Source organism: Carassius carassius, chromosome 16 (assembly GCF_963082965.1).
Source record: "Carassius carassius chromosome 16, fCarCar2.1, whole genome shotgun sequence".
NCBI classification, from domain to species: Eukaryota; Metazoa; Chordata; class Actinopteri; order Cypriniformes; family Cyprinidae; genus Carassius; species Carassius carassius.
The window spans coordinates 24667756-24681330 of NC_081770.1; the positions used below are offsets into that span (position 1 = coordinate 24667756).

The window sequence follows — 13575 nt, forward strand, 5'->3', positions numbered from 1 at the left end:
CAGCCTTGTGCTCATCAACATTCTCACCTGAGTTAACAAGATGATTACTGAAATGATCTCAGCAGGTCCTTTAATGACAGCAATGAAATGCAGTGGAAAGGTTTTTTTGGGATTAAGTTAATTTTCATGGCAAAGAAGGACTGTGCAATTCATCTGATCACTCTTCATAACATTCTGGAGTATATGCAAATTGCTATTATAAAAACTTAAGCAGCAACTTTTCCAATTTCCAAGATTTATGTAATCCTCAAAACTTTTGGCCACAACTGTATATAGCCATATTTGTCTACAAAAGAAAGTTTTGAAAGACTGGAGATCACACCCGTGAAGATCGGGCCACATACGACACTTTTGGATTGAAAGTCCAGCGTACGTCACTGCGACCGGGAACACTGAGCTGCACCAAAAGATTGTGGTCTTGAGGAGGAGGCCTCTTCACTAGGTACTCAGACAGGGCCTGTAGCACCACCATAGTGGACTGATGGGGGGGACAAAAGCCATTATGAATACAAATGTACCTCAAAATACAAGAATAAGACAATTCAATCAAAGATTTTCTTGTGGTCTTTACCTGTGTAGAGCCATATCCTCCCCCAATGCCACGCTTCTCGTTCAACCATAGAAAGGGGGTGGCTGCCTCTTCCATGTGGCCACCTTTGATCAGCGCTAACAATGCATATCCAGTAGCTTCCAGTGTGAAGAAATAATTACTAGAGTCAGGCCAGTGGGTACGATCTGAATAGAAAATTGATAGAAAATAAAGATAAGAAAACAAGAGCACACACAGCATCATATATATATATATTTTTTTCAAAGGCTAAGTACCAGGCGAGGCTAAATTTAGTAACATGTTCTTCATGCATCCGTGGTTGGATAGTGCTAAAGCGTAGCATGCTATTGCTGTTGTGTACGGCCTCGTCAGTTGGGGGAAATGCCGTTTTAGATACAGTGCTGCTCTTCTAGACTTGTCCTGCAATAAAAGTAGAAACAATTTACAATTAGCACCACTGAACATTTTCTGGTAATCATTTTATTTTTTGGAGTGTCTATTTACATTAAGAGCAAATTGCCCACCTTGGCAGACTATTCAGACTATATCAGAATCAGAATCAGAATCAGAATGAGCTTTATTGCCAGGTATGTTCACATATACGAGGAATTTGTTTTCATGATAGAGCTCCGCAGTGCAACATAACAGCGACAGAACAAAAAACACAATAAGGAATAAAAAATACAAAAAAATACAAATAGGTGGGTAAGGATTGACAATATACAAATTGACAATGTATGGCAGGTATATTAAAATGAGCATTTATGTATGTACATGTATATTATGTGGAAAAATTTTAACTGTATGCTAAGTATGTGTGTTGGATAAATAAGTGTATGTGTATATAAATATAAATATAAGTAGTATAGTGTGTTCCATGTATATTATGTGCAAAAGATTTACGTGTACGCTAAGTATGTGTGTTGGATAAAAAGTGTAGTGTATATAAATATAAATAGTGTAGTGTGTCCCACAGTTATTATCAGCTGTTCATAAGATGGATTGCCTGAGGGAAGAAACTGTTCCTGTGTCTGCTCGTTCTGGTGCTCAGTGCTCTGTAGCGTCGACCAGATGGCAACAGTTCAAAGAGGGAGTGTGCTGGATGTGAGGGGTCCAGAGTGATTTTGACAGCCCTTTTGCTCACTCTGGATAAGGACAGTTCTTGAATAGATGGGAGGGTTGTACCGATAATTCGCTCAGCAGTCCGGACTACCCTCTGTAGTCTTCTGAGGTCAGATTTAGAAGCTGAGCTGAACCAGACAGTTACTGAAGTGCAGAGGATGGATTCGATGATGGTGGAGTAGAACTGTTTCAGCAGATCCTGTGGCAGGTTAAACTTCCTCAGCTGGCGAAGGAAGTACAACCTCTGATGGGCCTTTTTCACAATGGAGTCAATGTGAATGTCCCACTTCAGGTCCTGAGAGATAGTGGTGCCCAGGAACCTGAATGACTCCACTGCAGTCACAGTGCTGTTCATGATGGTGAGTGGGGGGAGTGCAGTGGGGTTTCTCCTGAAGTCCACGATCATCTCCACTGTTTTGAGCGTGTTAAGCTCCAGGTTGTTGAGACTGCACCAGACAGCCAGCTCTTTAACCTCCTGTCTGTAAGCAGACTCGTCACCGTCCTGAATGAGGCCGATGAGTGTGGTGTCATCTGCAAACTTCAGGAGCTTGACAGAGGGGTCCTTAGATGTGCAATCGTTAGTGTACAGGGAGAAGAGCAGTGGGGAGAGAACACAGCCCTGGGGAGCTCCGGTGCTGATTGTACGGGTGCTGGATGTGTATTTTCCTAGTCTCACTAGCTGCTGCCTGTCTGTCAGGAAGCTGTTGATCCACTGACAGACGGAGGTGGGCACGGAGAGCTGAGTTAGTTTGGGCAAGAGGAGGTTTGGGATGATCGTGTTGAAGGCAGAACTGAAGTCCACAAACAGGATCCTCACATAGGTCCCCGGTCTGTCTAGGTGTTGCAGAACATAATGCAGTCCGATGTTTACTGCATCATCCACAGACCTGTTTGCTCTGTAGGCAAATTGAAGAGGATCCAGCAAGGGTCCAGTGATGTCCTTCAGGTGGGCCAGCACCAGTTTTTCAAATGACTTTATGACTACAGACGTTAGAGCCACAGGCCTGTAGTCATTTAGTCCTGTAATTTTGGATTTCTTTGGGATAGGGATGATGGTGGAGCGTTTGAAGCATGAAGGGACTTCGCACAGCTCCAGCGATCTGTTGAAGATCTGTGTGTGAAGATGGGGGCCAGCTGGTCAGCACAGGATTTCAGACAGGCTGGTGTAACGCAATCTGGGCCTGGTGCTTTTTTCCTTTTCTGCTTCCCGAAGACCTGGCGCACCGCATCCTTGCTGATCTGTATTGCAGGTGTGGGGGAGAGGGGGGATGCAGGAGGTGTGAATGGTGAGAGCGCTTGATTGGAGAGGTGTTCAGGGTGGGTTGCAGCAGTTGTGAGTGGTGTAAACAGTTGTTTGGAGAGGCATTCAGGGTTGGTTGCAGGAGTTGTGAATGGTGAGAGCGGTTGATTAGAGAGGTGATCAGGATGGATTGCAGGAGTTGTGAATGGTGTGAATGGTTGTGTGGGGAGGTGTTTAGGGCAGGTGATGGGTGTTCTTTCAAACCTGCAGTAAAACTCGTTCAGATCGTCTGCCAGTCGTTGATTCTCCACAGTGCTGGGGGGTGGTGTCTTGTAATTGGTGATCTTCTTTAGGCTTTTCCACACTGATGCGGAGTCGTTCGAAGTGAACTGAGTCCTTATTTTTGCAGAATAATTCCTCTTTGCCACTTTGATCTCCTTTTCCAGTGTGTATTTAGCCTGTTTATACATGACATTGTCCCCCTTCACGTAAGCATCTTCTTTGGCCTGACGGAGCTGTCTGAGTTTTGCAGTGAACCACGGTTTGTCATTGTTGTAATTTAGTTGAGTCTTGGTAGGAATACACATATCCTCACAGAAACTGATATATGATGTTACGGTCTCTGTGAGTTCATCCAGATCGGTGGCAGCAGCTTCAAAAACACTCCAATCAGTGAGGTCAAAACAAGATTGTAAATCCTGCTCTGCTTCATTAGTCCATCTTTTTACAGTCCTTAATACAGGTTTAGCTGATTTTAGTTTCTGCCTGTAGGTCGGTATAAGATGAACCAGAAGGTGATCAGAACGTCCCAAAGCTGCTCGTGGAACAGAGTGAAATGCATCCTTTATTGTTTTGTAACAGTGACCCAATATATTACTGTCTCTTGTGGGACAAGTAACATGTTGTCTGTATTTTGGCAGTTCACGGGAGAGATTGGCTTTATTAAAGTCCCGAGGAATGATTAAAACAGAGTCTGGGTGTTGTTGTTCTGTCTCTGTGATCTGCTCAGCGAGTTTCTGTAAAGCTGAGCTCACGTGCGCTTGAGGAGGGATGTAAACACTAACCAGAATGAACGAATGAAACTCCCGCGGCGAATAGAACGGCTTGCAGTTAATGAAGAGCATTTCGAGATTTGAGCAGCACGTCTTCTTTAACATAGTTACATCTGTACACCACCGTTCATTGATGTAAAAGCATGTCCCGCCGCCGCGCGATTTCCCCGTTGATTCTGCGTCGCGATCCGCTCTAAACAGCTGAAAGTCCGGCAGATGGAGCGCGCTGTCCGGTATGGTGTCATCCAGCCAAGTTTCCGTGAAACACAGAGCAGCAGAATGAGAGAAATCTTTATTTGTCCGAGAGAGCAGAAGCAGTTCGTCCGTTTTGTTGGGAAGAGAGCGGAGATTTGCCAGATGGATGCTAGGCAACGGATTTCGAAATCCGTGTTTTCTGAGTCTCACGAGCGCTCCCGCTCGCTTTCCCCGCCTGCGCGTCCTCTTGAAGCGTGTGATCAGTGCAGCCGCTCCGCCGACAAGAATGTCCAGCAAAACATCAGAATAGTCGAAAACCGGTGAAATATCGGGAGATGTGTGTTGCCGAATATCCAGCAATTCGTCCCTGGTGAAACTGATTGCAGGAATATAACTAAAGACAGGACAAACTAACAAAAACACAAAAACAACTGCAGAGCACGTCACGGAGGCAGCCATCCTGTATCGGCGCCACTCGTTTCATTTACACTAACTCTGCCCACTAATGTTATTTGGCTAGTCAAAACTACAAAAGATGACTGTTTAACACAAGCTCTAGTGGTGTAGATGGTAAAGTATGTGCCATAGTCTTTATGATGCGATAGACCCAAGTTTGAATCCCCCTTTTGCCAAACATTTTTTTCTCCCATTCCAAATTTCACATCACATCCGAAAGGCATTTATTTTGCATAGAAATTAAGGAAATAATCGAAAGTTGAATTTCAAGATGAACAGACTTTGAGACGGGACACAGAGGCAGTCCAAAGGCGTGACAATACCTCCCCCTCCCGGAAGGCGCATCCATGCACCTCATAACATCCAACGGGGAGGGGGTTAGATGCTCTGGAGGCCTCTAGGGACAGGCTTAGCATTGGACAGAAGGCCTTCAGGGTGGTACACGTTCCGGGACCCATTGAGGATCAGGCAGGTCAGGGAGCCATGGTAGTTCAAGTGGCCATGGCAGAGCAGATAGCTCGAGGAGCCATGCCACAGCAGGCAGCTTGGGGAGCGATGCTGGAGCAGACAGTTTAGGGGGCCAGGGTGGCCTCCATTGCCTTGGCTTCGGCACTCAGCCTGGCCTCTAAGGCCGGAGCCCTATAGTCAAACCCCCCGCCCCCACACCCAATTTCCTTGGGGTAAATTTTGGGTTCTGAGGCCCTCTGTGGGCCAGATGTGGGAACAGCGGTCCTCTCTGGACTGGAATTGTCAATAGAAGCCCTCTCTTGTCTGGACTTGGGAACAGGAGCCCTCTCTGGGCTAAACTCAGGAGCTGGAGCTCACATTGGAGCGGACTCAGAGGCTGGAGCTGACATGTGATCAGACTCATGGTCTGGAGCTGACACTTGAGACACTGGAGCGGACTCAGGGGCTGAAGCCCACATTCTCTTCCTCTGCATTATCCTCTTTTGGTCAGAGGTGAAGGAGAATACTGCTGTCATCCTAGGGCTTGGGAGTGAATTGGCTGGTGGGCTTGACAATTGAGCGACCGGCGGACTTGACGCTGGAGCGGCCAGGGGACTTGAGAGTGCAGCAGCCGGTGGCCTTGACTGCAGTGCAGATGGCTGGCTTGACACACAGCTGGTTCTGAATCAGGGCCAGATGCACTCCAGACACCAGAGGAAACCTTCCCTCCAGCTCAATCCAGTAGTGTCTGGGAGGTCCACCGGGCAATGGTTATTGGCCCTTATCCAGAACAACAAATTTAGCATGGCATCATCCAACGCTGTCATCACGGTGAGCACGAAGGAATGGGAAACGAAAAACTTAAAAAAAGAAAACGGGGAGAAGTGCCATCACTTACTGTTCGGTCCGGTGTTCTGTTATGATCAGTTATGATCAGTGTTCATGTTACGTTATGTGTTGGAGTGAGGAGACGCAGGGACGTGTAGCTACTGTTTAATTCCCAGGATTTTAGCAGTATAGTAGGGAAGTTACCTGTATGTTAAGGCCTGGCTCTTGGCAGGTAACAGCATTCTGTGCCTCTGCCAAAGCAATTAGCACGAATGCAGTCAGAGACACTCTGGATTCAGAGCCGCGCAGGCCTCCCTGTATCACAACACAGCAAACATAAAACATGTTAGTACTGTACCCTTACATTTCATTAACTGGAGTAGATTCACAATAATCAATCACAGTTATGAACTCTTACCATCATACTTGTGTCATATACAGGATTGTCCTCCTGAAAGGATCCATCAGGATGCTGTTTATTCTTAAGCAGGTACACCAGAGGGCCACACAGATGCTTCTCATTGACGCTAATAAATGATTTTGCCATGGAGAAAACCTTCACCACATATGCAGTGATCCTGAGACGGACAGAACATAAAAACAGATGAGCTGTACAGGAAAATGTTCAACATGAAGCTATAATCAGTGATGTGCCAGCATTAATACCATGTGCTGGTGCCCTCTTTAGCGTAGGGAGGATATGAGTCATCCTTTTTCCGGTAATTAAGTTGATTATCATACCCTGAGTATGAAAAAAGTTAAAAGATAATTAATTTTGTCAATATCTAAAGTAATGGTGATGTTCATCCCTATTTGAGTCTCATTGCACCTGTCTGGATGTATTTGATGGCCTCTTGTCTGCGATCTATTCCCACAGCATCCCAGTTTCCACTGCGGTCCAGGTAATGGGTGGCAATGAGGGGCAGCGTGATTCTGGCCAGGTTCTGCTCCACACACCCACCGGGCATCCGGATCAATGCTGCCAGAGAGTCCTCCTTAATAGAGTTATCAATGCTGTCTGCCAGCAAATCACCTGAAGAAATGATTTAAAAAACAAACTAGGAAATTCTTGACAGTCGACATATTAACATGAAAATCAAATATCCATAATGTAATTAAAAATACTCAATTGCTATGATGTTATGAATAAGTTCTAATAAAATGTCAAACCTCTGACATTGACAAATGTCTCCGGAAGAGATTTGGGCACAACATCGTCCAACTGCATCTTCTCCACTTCTATCCGCTGTCTGCCAGCTGAGATATAAAAAAAAACGAAAAAACAAATATATAAACAAATGTTAATAAAATAAATATAAAAATTCCCCAGTGTAGGCTTGTTTAAAGACCTTAACCTTTTAAATCTGCTAATTTTTATTGGTTATCAATTTATATTTTTATTATGTTTTATTATTAGATTATTTGTACTGTTGTGTTTTTGAAATTGAGAAAAGCACTTTATAGATTAAATGCATTATTATTATTATTATTATTATTATTATTATTATTATTATTATTATTATTATTATTATTATTAATAATAATAATAATACAAATTATAACATATAAGTTTTATAGGCATGTTTTTTTTTTAATACAGAAAAAACTTTTTATTTAATGCATAGTTTTCATGCATCAAGCCCCATATGAAATGTGTTAAACTGAAAAAAGTGTGAAATGTAATATTACAAATATATTTTTTGTACATATTTCTTTTATATTTCAGTATATCATTTTCATACATAAAGACCCATTTATATTGTGTAAAACTGTTAAAAATTGAAAAAAAGCATAAAGTTGTCACAATCATTAGCTGAACTCCAGTGAACTCCAGTAGAGGGAACTCCACTCAGGACTCTTGTATCTGGTGTCCATTTCCATTAACCTTTGGTGTCCATTTCCCATAATCCCGTGCTTAGGGCTAATATCCACCAAGTGGTCCCCATTACCACTCCCCTATATATACTGTGTTTTGACTCTCAATGATTGCGAAGTCTTGTTTAGCCCTGTCGAACATTTCTGGGCGTTTTTCTTGTGTTTGTTTTCTGCCGGGTCTGATATTGCATTGTTTATACCGCCTGTGATTCTCTGCCACCTGCCCCGGCCCGGCCTCTGCCCGGTACTATTATTGATTCTGGATATCCCTTTACACACTTGACTTTGTTGTTGGATTATTGTCTGTTTGACCACTCTATAATAAACTACTGCATATGGATCCAATCGTCTCTGACTCCACGTTACAGAAGACTTCGCCAAACCAGGATCCAGCAGCCCGGTATCCTCTTGTTACCGAGATGTCTGTTCCCACTTCTAGGTCAGCGTGTCAACTATCCAGCTCTATCATTGACCCGGTAGATCAGCTATTACTCATTCGCCAAGGAGGCCTATCTACTGAAGAGTATGTTCAACAGTTCTGTGAGATATCATATAAAGTACCCTTCTGTGATGAAGTTTTTTTTAAGGACTTGCTCTGTTTTGGACTCAATGACCCAATTAAGTCATGGTTACCTAAAGGGGAGTTTTATGGCAGTTTAAGGGACATCTTGGAGTTTGGGGGGGGGGCAACATTGTCAAGCGCAGTTGACAGCGTAACTTGAACCACCAGCGCCACTGCACGAGATGGCCGCTAGCCCAGCGACAGTGCATGAGATGGCCGCTAGGCCCGCGCCACTGTACGAGATGGCTGCTAACCCACGCCACTCCACGAGATGGATGCCAGCCTCGCTCCACTGCATGAGATGGCCACCAGCCCAGCACCACTGCACAAGATGGCTGCTTATCTGGTGCCCCAGCACAAATTGGCCGCCAATCCAGAACCCACTCCTCGCATGCGCCCTCTAAAGGGAGGTCGGGTTGTGTCACTTCGTCCAGATATGGCAGTCACAGCTGACCTTCCAGAGTCAAGTCAAGCCACCTTTGACCTTCCAGAGTCAAGTCAGGTCTCCGCATGACCTTCCAGAGTCAAGTAAGGTCTCCGTTGACCTTCCAGAGTCAAGTTGGTTCTCCGTTGACCTTCCAGAGTCAAGTCGGGTCTCTGTTGACCCTTCAGAGTCAAGTAAAGCCACCGCTTATCTTCCAGAGTCAAGTAAAATCACAGCTGAACTTCCACAGCTTTGTCACTTCTCAGCTGAACTTCCAGAGCCTTGTCACTTCTCAGTTGATCATCCAGAGCCACGTCACATCTCAGCTGATCATCCAAAGTCCACGTCACATCTCAGCTAAACTTCCAGAGCCTCGTCAGGTCTCAGATGAACTTCCAGAGCCTCATCACGTCTCAATTGAACTTCCAGAGCCTTGACAAGTATCAGCTGATTATCCATCCTGTTATGGCCACGGAGGCCGCTCAGGAACTCACTACTTGTCCTGTCATGGCTACGGAGGCTGTCCACCAACTCCCCATCTGTCCTGTCATGGCCATGGAGGCTGTCTATGAACTCTCGTCCTACCCTGTCACGGCTATGGAGACCATCTCCGCCCCGGTGGGCTCCAGTTCCACCTGCTCCACCCTGGCGTCCTGCTCTGTCGGCAATGCCTCAGTCCCTGACCAATCCACTTCCATGTGGACCTGGCCCTCCATCCCTCCCCCTGTTCTGCCTTCGCTCCACCTCCCACCTGAACTTTGGACTGCTCTTAGATAGGAGCGGTTGGAAGCCACTCCTTAAGGGGGTTGGGGGTGGGGGCGCTATGTCACGATCATCAGCTGGAGTGCCCATGAACTACAGTAGAGGGCACTCCACTCAGGACTCTTGTGTTTGGTATCCATTTCCATTCCCTACTCCATTTCCCATAATCCCGTGCCACCAGCCAGGTGTTCCCCATTACCACTCCCCTATATATACTGTGTTTGGACCCTCAATGATTACGAAGTCTTGTTTAGCCCCATCTGACATTTCTGAACGTTTTTCATGTGTTTCTTTCCTGCTGTGTCTGACTTGGATTGTTTATACCGCCTATGATTCTCTGACCTCTGCCCAGTACTGTTATTGATTCTGGATATCCCTTTAGACACTTGATGCTGTTGTTTGATTACTGCCTGTTTGACCACTCTATAATAAACTACTGCATATGGATCCGACCGTCTTTGACTCCACGTTACAAAAGTGTTATATTACATTGGCAAGACCATTGTTAAATTAACTAATTGATCCTTAAATTGCCATTTCATTAATCACAATTAAAGTAAAATATCCGGCCAGTCTTACCGCTGTCTCCTTTCTCAGAGGGGTTCAGCACAAAGCTCCTCACTTTAACTGTCTGGATGCCTTCTACCTAAAATCACAAAATTTATCCTCATATACCATTACCACACAGTTATTGCACCAACTTCATTTCAAAACACACACCATATCTAATATAATATGTTTCTAATATTATGCGTGAGGCATGAGATAGAGCAGGTTTTAGGAGCTCACTTACTACCACATGCAGATTCTTCCTTACAGCATCCTGCCCCATGAAGGAGGCTCCGACGGCTGTGACCTGTAGAGGTAGCTCTCCTGTTTTCAGAGGGATGATGGTGTATGAAATCAGCTTGGAGGAGCCAGCCGGTACCGAAACCTGCTGTCTGTGCTGTCCACTAAATGCTATGCTGCACATGTCCTCTGTCTTCTCGAGAATCACCATGACCTGCAAACACAGTGTTAAGGTCAGGACATAAATAAACTAAACCAACGTTGTGTCGCTTTGATGCTTATGGGGAAACTCCTGTTTACTCTGTTACAAAAGCATGATTTGTTCATGTTTGTGTAACTGCACAAACCAACCGCACTCTAACCCACCAGAAGATGAGGAGCCAATCACTATATGTGTCGGATCAGAGCACCATTTTATGTTTCGCTGGTGTGCTTAACACATGAGATCACATGAGAACACCTTTCATCAACCGCAAGCAGTTTGGTGATATCCTTCGGACCTTCGTAGAGGGTCTCGGCCTTGCTTGGGGCTTGACTCGCAGAGTGTTTTTGTTCTGCACTTGCTTGTAGCACTGCGCAGTTGCATGCCTTCTACATTAATGTCAAAGCAACGCAACAGGAGAGACCATTCGATAATGAACTCTCCGATTACAAATGTAACCTTGGTTCCCTGAGAGAAGGGAATGAATGTTGCACAAGTTGCTGTGCCATAAGGCTGCACGCTAATGAATGACTGTCGATTCATTTGAAAGATTCTGATGAAATGGTACTCTGAGACAACTTATAGAGCAAACAGGTCCCTGTCTTCTGGTGGCTTTGTGCACCATTGGTTTGTGCACCTACACAAACGTGAACAAATAAGGCTTCAGTAACTGAGTAAACAGTAGTTTCCTCATATGCATCAAAGTGACTCAGCCTTGAATCCCTGAGATAAGGGGAACAAGCGTTATGTTAGTAACCAGAATGTTTTGTGAAAGTGTGAAACTGACCTCCAGTTTTGAGTTCCTGTAGTTGTGCACAACAGTTTTGATTTCCACATGTTCATTTCTGGACACTGAGTGAGGCAGCCGCAGGTCTATGTAGAACGGCTTCCACACCCGGACATTATACGGTTCAGCTACACAGACACCTGAAAAGAAAACAGGAAAGTTTCTTTTTTTTATACCTGATTTTTTTGCTAGTTCTCAGTTTTTAGACAGGTAATTAAATCTACTAAAATTATATAGCCAAATGCAATACTTTATTCATTTACATATTTATTTTTGTTAAGCACTTTTTAAACACTAGTAGCTATTAATATAAATATCATATGCAATATCATAGCATATGCAAGTCATATGCAGATATACTTCACAAGTAGCATTACAAACTAAATAAATAGTATAAAAAATATGTAATTCATTAAACACAGCATTAAAAGCTAAAAAGAAAAAAATTACATTAATTTGTAATCCATATGCAGAAATGCTTGATATATGGCAGTAAAATCTAAATAAATAATAAAATATTCACAATTCATTGATCATGACTGTAATTATTTATTTATCATTGTGACAGAAATAAAATCATTTAAATTGATTCTGCAGTTATTGGACACTTAAACATAAAAATGATCTGGGCCTGGTTTTCCGATAACGATTGATCTTAGTGCTTAAGAACGTTTTCTACGAGTAATTTTATGATCGTTCGTTATTGTTTCAAATGCTTAGGAGTCGCTATCCATTTGTCAAGTGCTGAAATGTCACCTTATAGAATGGCTCTTAATTGTAGTACATTCGTTTATTGATGTTAACCTAATCCTGCATTCTAGACAGACAATTTGGATATAGGCTAATAATTATAATATAATATTATACACTATAATATAATATAATATTGTATTGTACTTCATATAATATTGACGTTATTTCCGGATCCAATACATAGCTGGTTTTCGTGCACTTAAGCAAGTCATTGACATATTTTTTTTCCCCATCTTTGAAGCATTTCTGACATTCCGTTACTTCTTTTATTCGTTTTGTTTTTCAGTCATTTAATTTAAATGTGTATTTCTATTTTTTCTGCCCTTTTTAATTATTTAATTTATAAATTAATAAAAAAAATAAAAAAATAAAGAAAACGAGTCATAAAGTGTACAATAAAGCACAATCAAATCGTTATATTATAATCACATTGCACTTGAATTAAGTTAAAGGTGTTATCTGCCGACTGTCCTGCAGGTGAACGCATAAATCTGTCTTCTTACAATGCACTTAGGGCTTAAAGATTACTCCAGAGCACTCGTAGATCTAAGTGCTACTTAAGTTACGATGCTTTTGGGAAACAGACCGTAATATTAAGATCAGTCGTACGATCGTTTTTACGAACTTCTTAGGCTTACGAAGCTTCTGGGAAACTCATCCCTGTATCGTTTGTAAAAACAACGTTGGCTGTATTCTATTCTTAACTGTTGTATAGCAGCAAATGTGCTTTATTGATTGACTGAGAACTAGAAAAAGAGTTTGGATTCTGCTATAAAGAAGCTCTGTCAGATGGTCAAAAGGAAAGAGCTGTTTACCTGTCTGAGGTGAAGCGCTGATGGCTAGAAACCCCCACTGAGTGATGCTGTCAGGAAGAACAGTGTTTACTGAAAATACAGCCAACCTGGAATAAAAGCATGGAGAGACACTTGCATCACTGAACATGATAAAAGTGAGACGTCTATACTGAATCGAAAGCCAAACTCCTACCCATCAGACTTGGTGACACTGGGTAATCTAACGTCAGTCCATAGCCACGACTCGAAGAACTTGCTGCGCACATAAATGTCCTCCAAGTCAGCTAAATCATCTGAATCGAACTCTTCCACCTCCTCCTCTTCTTCTTTCATCTTTTCAACATTACTGTTCTCACGTACTGCAATCTCAGGTGTGCGGACGAGCTCAAAATTGGCCATAGGTTGTTCCACTGTGAGCAAAGTTTTTGAAGGAAAGTGATTAACATAACGCCGGTGAGAAATTAGCTTACTGGTGGTGTGTACAGGGGTGGTGGTTGGTGGAGGGCTTGTTGTTGGAGGTCTTGTAACGACACCGAGCTCCTCTCCTCTGTACTCTGCACAACAGTGAAGGAAAGCCAACACGCAGCTCCAGTCCTCGGTAATGTAGAGGGAGCGACGGTAGCAGGAATAAGGCATGGGAATCTCCCTCATGCCATCCACACAACATCTTTGCAGGAACTCGTCAGAATATGCCTTCTCTGAGAAAAAAGAACATGTTTAGGATAACCTAGTACATT

General features: G+C 43.4%; 1 protein-coding gene across 1 annotated transcript in view; it reads right to left on the minus strand.

The window, feature by feature from the left end:
* Positions 1-13575, minus strand: part of LOC132159991 (complement C3-like) — a 32755-nt gene that overhangs the window by 8836 nt on the left and 10344 nt on the right. Inside the window, 13 exon segments of the mRNA XM_059569686.1 lie at positions 323-478; positions 572-735; positions 826-970; positions 6095-6205; positions 6309-6468; positions 6557-6632; positions 6720-6923; positions 7061-7147; positions 10093-10159; positions 10307-10516; positions 11292-11431; positions 12860-12945; positions 13032-13536. Of these exon segments, the coding sequence (XP_059425669.1) occupies positions 323-478; positions 572-735; positions 826-970; positions 6095-6205; positions 6309-6468; positions 6557-6632; positions 6720-6923; positions 7061-7147; positions 10093-10159; positions 10307-10516; positions 11292-11431; positions 12860-12945; positions 13032-13536 (2111 nt within the window).